At 42.7% G+C, this 12,187-nt stretch overlaps 1 protein-coding gene across 1 annotated transcript; it reads right to left on the bottom strand.

The window, feature by feature from the left end:
• Positions 1 to 1,994: 1,994 nt before the first annotated feature.
• LOC139595620 (D(1)-like dopamine receptor) lies at positions 1,995 to 6,626 on the bottom strand. The gene has a single exon (XM_071439117.1). The coding sequence runs from the start codon at positions 5,882 to 5,884 to the stop codon at positions 4,583 to 4,585; it is 1,302 nt and encodes a 433-aa protein (XP_071295218.1). The 5' UTR covers positions 5,885 to 6,626; the 3' UTR covers positions 1,995 to 4,582.
• Between the last annotated feature and the right edge of the window lie 5,561 nt (positions 6,627 to 12,187).

Here is a 12,187-nt window from a genome sequence, read left to right on the forward strand (position 1 = left end):
TTAGTACCTAAAAAAAACTGTCTCAAAATGAAATTCTGCTCTTGTGAATGAAGATAAAACTACATTTTCTCTAGCATCTTCATTAATTTTTTACTATGCACATATGAAAAATCTTGGGTTCATTTACTGCTGTCAGTAGCTCCACTGATTGGCAGCTTTCCTATTGTGTAGCTACCTAACGTAAGAAAAATGTGAAATTCATTCATAAGCCCTGGGTTTTCTAAAATATCTTCAATGATTAGACACAAGTAGGGACTGGGAAGGAATAACAAGACCAGATCAAGACTACAGTAAGTTTTTTCAAGCCAAATATGCTAGGAAAAAAAAGTCTTGGTACTGTTCTTTGGTGTAAATGAAAATTGGTTCTTAAGAGAACTAGAAATCTGAGGAATAGCCCATGCCCAGAGGGTGCATCCTACTTTGCTTTACAGTGGGAAGGTCAAGAGGTTTCAGGAAAGTGAGTCAAACTATTTCAATGAGATAAAGTTATGTGGTGGGAGTCTATAACCATGGTGATGAAACCACTCAGATACATCAGAGCCCAGGGGCACTGGACTGATGGTGGTTAATATCCACAAAGCCGCTTCAACCTCCCAAATTAAGGGGAAAATACAGTTTATGAAGACTAAAGACTTTTTCACAAAATAATTTTACTGATATTCAAGTGATGGAAATGTGCTCAATATGGTGTGCGTAGGTGCCTCATCTGAAATCCAACACAAGAGGCATGATTTTGGCAAAAGCAAAGCAGCAACAGATGCTCCTGACAACTGAGTTGTGTAACAGGTTTCTCTTTCTGCAACCTAGGTCAGCTGTTCCTCACAGAAAGTTTAACTGAAATGTTAAGGCATCTGATACTAATCAGAGGGATAATAAAAAACCAGAGGTGTGATACATACAATGGAGGTATGATCTTGTTTTCCTTACATTGATATTTCCACTGGATTCATCATTTGCTAAAGTTGCACATAACCATAAACTCTGCTACTTGAGCTTTTGTCTGACCACAGGAGTTCTGTATTTATCTCAAGTATATAATAAAGGAACAAGACCTGCAGGTGGTTGAGAACTTTGTAGAGTGACAGAAGGAAAGACAGTGGGAATTATTTGAACAGGAGAGGCATTTGGTGTGCATTGTAAACCCCATCCCTTGTACTTTGCTGCACTGAACTGTGTTTTGATTCAGACATTTAGGCACTGGCTAATAACGGTGTTTTGATGAGGTATCTGTGAACTTGCACTGCTTTGACACCAGGGCTATTTAGAAGCTGTTTTTAGGTCACTGTGATGTTAATGGTATTGTACATGTGGTACTGTTAGGCAGGGAAATGAACTGCTTTTGGTCAGTGAAATACCTCACACACACTGTGCTGAATCCATGAGTAGATATGTGGACTTGGTGATCTGAGTTATAGAGAGTGTGTTTGAGGAATAGCCATAGAACTCCCTAAAAACAATACCTTTTCTTTTATTTACTAAAAAAATACCTTTATTTTGCCCTGCCAAACCAAGAAATTTGGTACATAGATAACAAAGCCCTGCCAAGTTTTTTCTTTGAAGATACTTCTTTTGAGTGGCTGCAATAGTGTAAATAGGAAATAATTTTGCCTCTTAATTTCTGCTGAAGTAAACCTTGGTTTATTGTAATAATTTTAATATTTCTTATCACATTTGAACCTAACAATATTAATTGGATCTTGTGTAATCTAAAACAGGAGCTTGCCCTGTCATGAGAAAAATGTCAGTCAGAAATCACAGTTAATCATTGCAAAAAATTATTAGGAAAAATGAGTCTTGCTTATTTGCTATTCACAGAAGTGGGTGATCTGTAGAATGCTTCCCAGTCTAGGAAAATAAAACTACATAGAGTGCCAATATTTATATGTTATTAAATCAGCAACAGCAGATGTAGTCTGAATAGCTATGTGGTGTAGTTTCATATGAAGTACCTTCGGTAATATGCTACTGAAAATGAGAATAAAGAGTTTATAATATGCAATTTCTGAAATTTATTGCAGTCTTGATCATTACACTGAACTTATTGCAGCAGACCTTACTACTGTAAACTACTGTCATGTGTATCATCTGCACATCAGTAATAACCATTAGCAATTAGCTACAAACAATTATTTCCAACATCACTTACAAAAAACAATTCCAAGTTGTCACTTTAAAAAGATGCACTAAAGACCAGGAGTTTTTCTTCAGGAAAATGTACACTTATTTTCAGGTACAATCTGACCTATTAATGAAGCATGTTTAAACTATGACCACAAGCACTGACACAAATAGTTTTTTCCATTCTTAAAACAAACATAGTTTCATAAATTGAAGCTACCATGCATTTTTCATTGTTCTTAAAACATTATTCAAATATATCCATTGCTTAATTTCTGCTACCCACTCTGTCCTTCACCATTTTCATCATCACTCTAAATAGTAAATCCAACCTAATTCCTGGGTGAGACAGCTCTCATAGCAGGACAAACCTTGGGAGAAGGTAAATCTTTCTCTTCCATTCATTAACTTCTTTTATCACTAATAATGAGACTGTACACATACTAAAAAAAAAATTATCTCCTGTGCATAATAATTTCATGTGTGGCCTCGACTGCCAGAGGAGTGCCTGCCCATGGGCTGGAAGGTGTGAGGGCAGGGACAGCTCCCTCTCTGAGGGACTGAGCCAGCTGAAGCTCGTGCAACAGAAACAGAAGGGTGGCAGGCAGCTGGGAAGTCACACCTCAGGGTAGTACCTTGTCAGGTTTATCAGTATCTCCCCTGGATGGGTTTAGTGTGGAGAGCATGGAATGAGATGTCTCTTAGAGCTTGAAGATAGAAATGTGTTTGTTTGTTTGCTTGTTTGTTTGTTTTAAGGAGTTAGACTCTGACATTCTTATGCATTTCTGGTTTGTGTAAGAAGAAAGAAATGTATTGAGGAAAATAGAAATAGAATCTTTAACATCTGAATCCGTGTACAGTTCATATATGATCACCTAGAAACTAATCAATGGGAATCAAAACAAAAAACCACCTTGTATCTTTTTTAAGGCAACACCAGGTTTATTTCAGGGTTGCTCTCCAGAGGAGGCACTAGGCATGCTGAATGATAGTTAAATGCTCAGAAACATGGATAATCACTAAAAGAAAGGAAGTATACCAATGACATCTCAAAGTTTTATCTGTACCTTTTTTGCCTACAATAAAACATCTAAGGATAGTCGCATGCAAAAAACCCACAGCCAAACACATCTGAAGCTCAATGCTTCTTAAGGAGACACATTGTCATAGTGAAGCAGGACTAGAGATTATCTCAAGAGACCATTACTCTGTGCCTCTGCCCCAAGACAGGATCAACATTGTCACTGTCATATCTGACAGAAGCTTACAGTCATTTTACTGAGAGAGAAGTCACAATTTACCTAGGCAATCTACTCCAGTGCTTAATTATCCTTATTCTTAGAAAGTTTTTACAAATTCTTGCCTTGGTCTTCCTTACAGCCCATTACCTCTTGTCCTGCCTCTGTAGCCCAAGAACAGATGGCAGTCACACCCAAGTATTCCCCAAGGACATGTTCCTGAAAAGAGCAGGGTAGCATGAGCATATTTTCCCATAAGAATTAATGATGGGGAAAATGCATACAGGGATTTAAGAACTACACCTGGTTTAAAATCACAGGGAGCAGGACCACTGGGAGGACAGTCTCTTTTCTGCTGCTGTCCTTTCAGCACAGATCACTGTTCTGAAAAGTGTAATTTGTACCATCTGTGAGACAATGCCCAAGAAAGCTCTTGCATTGTGAGCATTCTTTATGTCTCTTTCTGGACAGTTGCATCTTCATCATCTTCCTGAAAATCAAAGGCAATCCATCATAGGTGAGGGACAGAAAAAATGGGACAAGGATGGTGGTGAGTGGAGCACTCTATTAAATGGTCAGCAGCAGAACCTTTAGGTAGTGGACAGAGAAACAGAGGGCAAGGAGATGCCACTGTATTGCCTTAATGTCTGCTGAACCCTTCTACGCAGATAGAAACAACCATAGTTTTCCCAGTATTCTCTTGCCTGCAAGCCATCCAATACCCATTTGCTCTGCCTTGTGTTGATCTTCATATTTGCAAGTAGTGAAATGGGTTGACAGAGATGACCTGGCCACTCTTTATTTTGTGGATCATACTGTATTTCTACTTTCTGAAGGGATTGGCTGCCTGAACTGTGAGCTTTTTTAACTTTGATCTAATTATCTACTATTCTTAATATATATCTCAAATTTGACTGTAGAATGGGGGTGAACAAATGCATGGGAGATGTCTAATGACTGTGAGAGTAAGGGGTGAAGGTGGCCATGGGAAGAGGTAAATATGTGGCTGCTATGTGCTTTTGGAATGGACTCCATATGCTTCCTGTGTGGTAAGAGCAGTGTTTTCCCATCCCTCTGACATGGGACATTTGGTGCTGGGGAGCTTACATGGAGACAGGGAGAACTCTCCCTGTGTGGTGGCTGTGTGTGAGAAGTGATTGATCACTCATCCCTCTGAGACAAGAGGGTCCCTCACACTGACCAAGCCCTGTACAGGGGGCAGCAGTTTACAGGGATGGCTTTGCCTTGCAATCCAATTGCAGAATAGCTGGCACTTGACAACTGCTGGGGCTGCTGCCAAGGGGAGTCTGAGAAGTCACAACCCTCTTCTCCATAGACATCTCCTCACTGCTGTGCTCTCCCTGGAGGTTTATGGCATGGGGCACGGGCTGCACCCAGGCAGTGGTGGCAGCAGGAGGCACTGACGATGGGACAGCTCCTTCCTTCTGGCAGGTGGTGTCACGGTGATAGGAAACCAGCTCATTGCTGAAGTTGACCCTCTCCACAGGGGATTCAGGTGTGCCACAGCAGCAGCACCGGCAGCCCAAGAGATTGCTGAAAGCTCTCCTGAAGTCTGCATTGAAAGCATAGATGACTGGATTCACTGAAGAGTTGGCCCAACCAAACCACACAAAGACGTTGAAGGTGGTTTGGCCGATACAGAGTGACTGCCCTTCAGGGTCCTCCTGGAGGCTGGGCTGGCAGAAAGGCAGCAGGCAGTTCAGCAGGAAGAAGGGCAGCCAGCAGCAAACAAAGACTCCCATTATGATAGAAAGGGTCTGCAGCACCCTGGTCTCCTTGTGCAAGGAACGCCGCAAAGAGGATGTGGGCTCCTTGCCAGGAGCTGGCCACTGCCCCCCTGCTCTCTCAAGGGTGGAGATGCGGCGGATCTGGGCCTGGGCAATTCTGTAGATCCTGGTATAGGTGATGATCATTATGGCCACGGGGATGTAGAAGCTGATAAGGGAGGAGGTGATGGCATAAGTGCGGTTCAACCTGACATCACAGCGGGGTGTCCCAGGTAGCCAGGAGCCTGGATCTCTACTGTCCTCGGCTTTATGCCAGTGCAGCTGCACGGGGATGAAGGAGATGAGGATGGAGAGAGCCCAAGCCATGGCTATCATGGCACAAGCGAGGCGCTGTGTCATCCTGCGCTCATAGCGAAAGGGGCTGGCGATGGCCCAGTACCGGTCCAGGCTGATGATGCAGAGGTGGAGGATGGAGGCGGTGGAGCACATGATGTCGAAGGCCACCCAGGTGTCACAAAAGCGGCTGCCAAAGAGCCAGGAGCCTCCAGCCACCTCAGTGACCGCCTTCCAGGGCATCACCAAAAGGGCCACGCAGAGGTCCGAGATGGCCAGTGACAGCACGAACCAGTTGGTGACCTTGTTGCGGAGGTGGCGGAAGCGCAGGATGGCGAGGCACACGAGCGCATTGCCCAGCAGCGTGCTCAGCACCAGGGCGCCCAGCAGGCACCCGGTGAGTGCCCGCAGCACCCACGGGCCGCCCCCCGGCGCCGCGCTCCCCATCGGGGGCGCTGCCCCGGCCCCCCCGGCCGCTCCTGCCGGCGGGACAGCGCCCGAGGCGGCGGCGGGACCCCCCCCGGGCAGCGGCTGTGCGAGCGGCCGCCCGCGGGGGCATCTCTGCCCGCCGCCCTCGGTGCGCCCCGCGGCGGCCCGGGCCGTCCCGGGCTACTCACCCGCCGGCTGCCGGGGCCTCGCCTCCCGCCTCCCGGCGCGCCGCCGCCGCTCCCGGGGCCCGAGGGAGGGGCTGTCCCACCGCGGCCCCGCGGGGGCTCCGGGCGGCGGCGGCCCCTCGGCGGCGGAGCGGGGCCGGGCCGGGGCCGGGGCAGCCGCGCGTTCCGCCCGCAGCGCCGCGACCGAGCGGCGGCAGCAGCTCCGGGCCGAGCCGGTGCCCGAGGCCCCCGCGCTGCCGGACCGAGCGGGGGCCGCCTGGGAAGGGATGGAGCGCTCTTCCCAAGCGCGCGGGGGGAGCCTTCCCCACAGCATCGCCCTGGGAAGAGCCCTCCGCCAGTCCCAGCCTGTACTTGTCCAAGTGTCCGGGGCGAGGCAGGACCCGGCGCTCTCCGAGCGTCTCCTTTTGGAGACCGCGATCACATCTCAGCTTGGTTAGAGAGCAGGGTGCCACTTCGTGTCGGTTTACATCCACTGGAAATGCGCTCAGATCTGCTGTCAGAATCTGTTTTCACCAAAATAGTATTGTGCTGTTTAGTTTTTGGTTTGGAATTTTATGCAATGAAACCAAAAGCACAGAAACCTAAGATCTCTAGTTTGAATCTGCTGCATTTTGGCAATAAGTTGTTCACAGCATCCAAACCCTGCCTCTTTATTTTTCAGCCAAAGGTGTATTTAAACACTCTTCTATTTATTATTATAATAATATGCATGTTGTCATATAAATGTATATAATTGCCGCACATATTTACAGCCTACATTCAATAAAGTATCCTCATGCAAATAGGGTATAATCCTTCATTTTCTTAGAATTTGCATGGTTATCCTGTCATAAGAAAAAAGAGATTAGGACAAGAATAGAAAATATAAATTAATGCAATTAATTGACATGGGAAGCAGGTATTTATTTTTACATTAGGTATTTTTTTATTTCTTTGCCTCTTAATTTAAACTACTCCAGTCACTAGTTCCAATACAAATAATTTTCAAGCAGTATCTGATTTCCATTGTATTCTTATGATATTTCTGATAATTAGTAGAGAGAGTGGAAATTTTTAAAATAAACCTTGAACAGCATAGCTGGCAGCTTATCCTGTAAAAAAAAATCAGCATATTTAAGCTCAACTAGTTGGATTGTACCATTTCATAACAGATTGTTAACACTTGGTCCTGTTTTTCTTTGTGCCTTGGACATCACAGTCTTCATTTAGCAGCCCACTGTGTTGTTCCTCCTATGATACTGAAAATTGGAATACATTTCTTATTAATGCATTTATCCGTAAGACTAACTCATAATTCAAACAACTGCTGGAGAATCTTCTCTAATTAAATATATACTCTGTTAAAGCAGTAGGAGCTGTAAAAATAACACAGGCTGGCATATAAGAGCCAACTCCACTTTTGTCTTATTTGGAACCATCTGTAGTTCCACATACGTGACTTTTGCCAACATCTGCAAACCGAGTAGGTCTCTGATGTTCATTCCAATAGTAAGGACTAAAGCTTAGTTTGTAAGATTTATCTACACTTGCTAATTTGGCTTGATACATTTACTTTTATGTAGCAATCAATAAAATGACCCCAAAGGACAGAATATATTTGTGAAGGATTGTAAGTGGGACAGTAGCTGGACCTAAGGCAATACAGCACTGAAAAGGAAAGAGCAATGCTTTTGCATATTCAGCAGACAGTAGTGCTGCAGGGCTCTGTAGCACAAGGTAGCCAGCATTCTCCATATTAAAATAACTCTGTGTATCTCCTGTTCCCAGGATCACATTATGCTCTGTGAATATCTCTGGCTCCTTTTTAGCATGCATTATAAAGGAGAGTGTATATGCTGATGCTGTTTTGTGTGCATATCTGTGAAATTTTGTGGCTTTTGAAGTAAAATCTGACTGACCAATCTCAAAAGATACATTTCTGATTGTTGTAATTAAAGTAGGCATCTAGGCTGAAGTCAGAACCCTTACTAATATCCTCACTGATAGGAAGGTTGTAGTGTGGACTCAAGCCTTACTAAATGCAATAGAATCTGCACAGAGACATTGTGAGTGCTCTTACCATGAAGAAAACATCAACAGACACATTCATTTTCTTAGATACCAGAGGATCCAAGTGGAAAATGTAAATGCTTAAGAAACTGTACAGTGAGTCAGTGGCAAAGACAGAAATAGAAGCATTGCCCTGCTTTTATTCCTGTGTTGGGTTGGAAGGAGTGAAGTGTAAGTTTATGGGAGAGGAAGGAAAGAAAAACACAGGGGAAAACACAACACTGTGTGAAAATAAGTGTGTGAGGTGAGTTGCAAATGCTGTAAGCTTTGATTTTTAACTATTTCTTGAATTTATCTTACTTGAGATAGAAAGGAAAGCTCTGGGCAAAATAACTGAAAAATACTGATGGAATGGGTAAATCAACCTCTTGTGACTTCAGAAAATTTGTGAGCTTGTTCCATATATGTAAGACATATTACAATATGTATATAGTGGCTTGACACTGTATGTATTTTAAATGCAATCACTGCATTTAAAATCTCTCTTCCTCCAAGAAGAAATTTATATAAGAAACCAAAATCAGTTTCCTTCTCCTTCCCCTTTCTTTCTTTCTCCTTTTCTCCCTTATAAAATTACCTCATTCTAGACTAAGTGCTCACATGTTTTATAGCACATATGATTAAAAGGAGCCCTGATTCAGAAATTGAGCCTTTAACAGTTTACTATGACTGCATTTGGAGCTCATTCCTCAGTCTAGCTCACTGACATGCTGGCTGGACAACTGAGGCAGGTTAAAATTCAGTGCTCAAACAGGATTTGATAATTCAACCCAAGCCTCCAGTGCCTGGAAGGGCACTGCCTTTGCCATGACCTGTGCTGTGGTGCCACAGCTGGCTGGTGGGAATGGCAGGGTCTGCTCTGTGCCTGGGAGCTGGGTGCAGGGTTAGTGCCAATGTCACTGATGCTGTGTGTGCTCATACAGGCAGTGACTGGAGGCTGCAGCCACATTGATCCAGTGTCAGCATTTCTGCTTTGTCAAATGAATGTAATACCAAAGTGGTTAATTAATTAGTTAATTCAATTTTGAGATCTTGTCCAAATGGAGGAGGATTATTATAACAAACTTTGGGAAGTGGTGTCAATTTTTGGTATGTGGTCAGAATTTCAGACAGCCATAACACTGTGTTTTGTTTTGTGTTCATTTATTTCAGAGATTTAGTGAAACAGAGCCTATGGGCAAGCTGGCAAGCTTTCTAGCACCTGGGAGATGTGATATTTGATAGGCTGAATTCCAGTGTTTCATAAGGAGCATTTCAGTCTCTCATCTTGTTACAAGGGTGCACTCAGCCCGTGCCAGAACAGCTTGGACTGCACAGTCACACTGCATGAGTGTGGAGCACAATTGCTTCCTGAAGGCAAGATCCTGCCACTGCCCCAGTAAGGCTTGGTGCTTGGAAAGCCTGTGTTTGAGCATTAGCAGTGGTTCAGTACAGAGAAAATAAGCAAGGCAGAAGTGATGCCAGGAGGCAGATAACATCCCTTTGAAGGGTCACAGCCCTATATTCACTCTTCTTTCTCTGAAGATTTCACATCCCTAGAATCTATCCAACAGACATTTTAGAGCAATCTTTGGATTCCTCTCACTCACTTGACAGCACAAATTTTCTCTTACCTAAGTTAGGGTATGAGCCCATACTGGCAAGCCTAATTTACCCACTTACTGCAAGCTGGTGGCTGGACCACAGCATGTAAAGTAACTGGGCATTGATGCTCAAGGATACTTACAGACTTACAGGCACAACAGATAAGGTTCCACAGCCTACACTTACCACTTTGGAAATTGATTCAGATTCAAGTTCTTGTTCTTAATATGCAAATTAATCTGGGTTTCCCCAGGCTTCATGATGATAAAGGCCACAGAAAATGCTCACAGTAAAGACAATGATAAAAATAACTACTTGGTAATTATCCCTGGTCAGAAACAAACCCATCCTGAAGGAGTCCTTGGTTACAATCTTTGCCCCAGAAGTTCCAACACCTCACACACCTTGCCACCTAGTGCTCCCTGTTCCTTCTCCAGCAAGGGCCGAGCAAATTTGTCTTTGAATAAAAACCAGATAAACAAAAGCCCTTGTTTGCAGTATATGCATCTTTCCTGTGGTAGAACATGCCAAATATCAGGTGCACTGGCTATAGCTTGACTGCATGATAGGTGCTTTCCTGGAGACAGCCCTGTTTAGACTGGGAACAGGTCTCTTTCAGTTCTTCCTTGATGCTCCATCTATGGAAACACTTACACAGAGAAATGGAGGCAGTGTGTATGATTGGTTCTTAAGACTGAGTCAGGATGAAATAAGTATAATGTACATAATGCCCTTGGAACTGAAAAATGAGAAGTGTTCCACTGTCACACTGTTCAGCCACAGCCATCATCTAATAGCTCCATTAACAGCAGTTTTGGATTGGGATTCTTCACTGATAAGAATTACATGAAAAACTTTATGGAATAATTCAGCAACACAGACCCTCAGTGCTGTCTGGAAAATAGCTCAGGCTATGTGTAGGATGCAACACTGCATAATTAGAAGGTGATATTTCTGTGTAGTAAATATACGCCTTTTTTTTTTCTCATTTCCCTCATTCCTGTCCATCCATGATACCAAATGTGGCATATTGGTTTGTACAAATAGACAAACATTTCTCAGCAAATATAATTAACAAATGTCCTTAATAAATAATACACTTTAAAAGTTTCTCCCCTTTTGCACTGCCTGTGATTAGCCCTACTCCTACTGGCTGTGCCTGGCTGCAGCATTTCCTGAGGGATTGTCTGCCAGTTAAGTGCAGCTTAAACACACTTCAGTAAATTGAACCTTACCCTTTCCAACTTTCCAACCACTCCCTCTTATTCTGTTTGCCCAAGATAAGGGAGACTTGTTCTTTTAAGGATAAACTCCTTTTTGCTATTATTTCGGACCTGGTTCAACATTCACAAGCAGTGCTTTGTAAACTGAGGTAGGCAGCTCTTGCTTCCAGCTATTTATTCCTGTATCTGTATCTTCCAGCTTCATGTGCTGTGAAACCAACAAAATTGCTAGGACAGTAATGTCAAAAAAGCATGGCAAAAAAAAATTAGGTAATTTTTCATCCATAAGACCAATTCATACTAATATTGTCACTGAAAACTGTTCACTCATTTGCTCTTGTACATTCTGTAATAATTTCTTCAACTTTCTATGAAAGGTTTGAAAACTTCTATGCTGGTCATATCTCAAGAAAATAATTTATAATAAAATCCAATTAAAAGTTTTCATCTGCAAATAGTCCCAAGCCCCTTTCAACTTCCCTTGAATTCAGGAGGAAAGACCCTTTCAAGTTTCATCTTAGTGGACTTTTTTTCTTAGACCACTTCTCTTGCCACTAAATTTATCAAACAGAATTCAAAAGCACCCAGGTCCCGATGCTCAGTCTTGGCAACATTTTAGAGTCATGCTGTATATTCATACATAGCATCTGTAGGTTCAGGGAAAATTAAAATTAGATCAACTAGATTATTCCTAAATATTTAATGTGAACTTACCTTATGAAGAGGAAGTTTTTGGAGAATGAAAAGACAGACTCCTCTTCTCATAGCTCCCAATGTGTATTACAACATTATTTAAAATTTTATTACAGAATAAAAATCAAATATGACTTGGCAAAAAAAAATTAAAATAATAATTCCCATGTATTACTTTTCTTCCTGGTTTTGCTTTATCAGCCATAGAAGTGATTTTATCTGTATTAATAACACAGTAAGCAAACAGCACAAGACCAAGACAGGAATTTGTTGTAATCACCATAGGGGAGAATTAACAAATGTTTATCAACAATATATTGATGTTAGAAAAGTAAACACTGTCATTGCACGTGACCATATATGTTGGTAGGAAAAGTGCAAAGTAAAATCTCTGCAGTTCAATGAACTCTCACAAAAAATGGGTACTGCTGTAGGCTACCATGCTGCTATCCTGCCTAAAAACCAGAAAGTTTTTAAAACCTTCAAAACCAGTTGAGACTGAATATATGTGATTCAAAATTAGTGGATGAAATATGTGAGAGAATAATTGTTCTTGGTCCTCTAAGCCCCTTATAGAAACCCAAAAG

This window comes from Agelaius tricolor, unplaced genomic scaffold (assembly GCF_023055355.1).
Source record: "Agelaius tricolor isolate 1412-34295 unplaced genomic scaffold, bAgeTri1.0.p SCAF_13, whole genome shotgun sequence".
In the NCBI taxonomy this organism is placed as follows: domain Eukaryota; kingdom Metazoa; phylum Chordata; class Aves; order Passeriformes; family Icteridae; genus Agelaius; species Agelaius tricolor.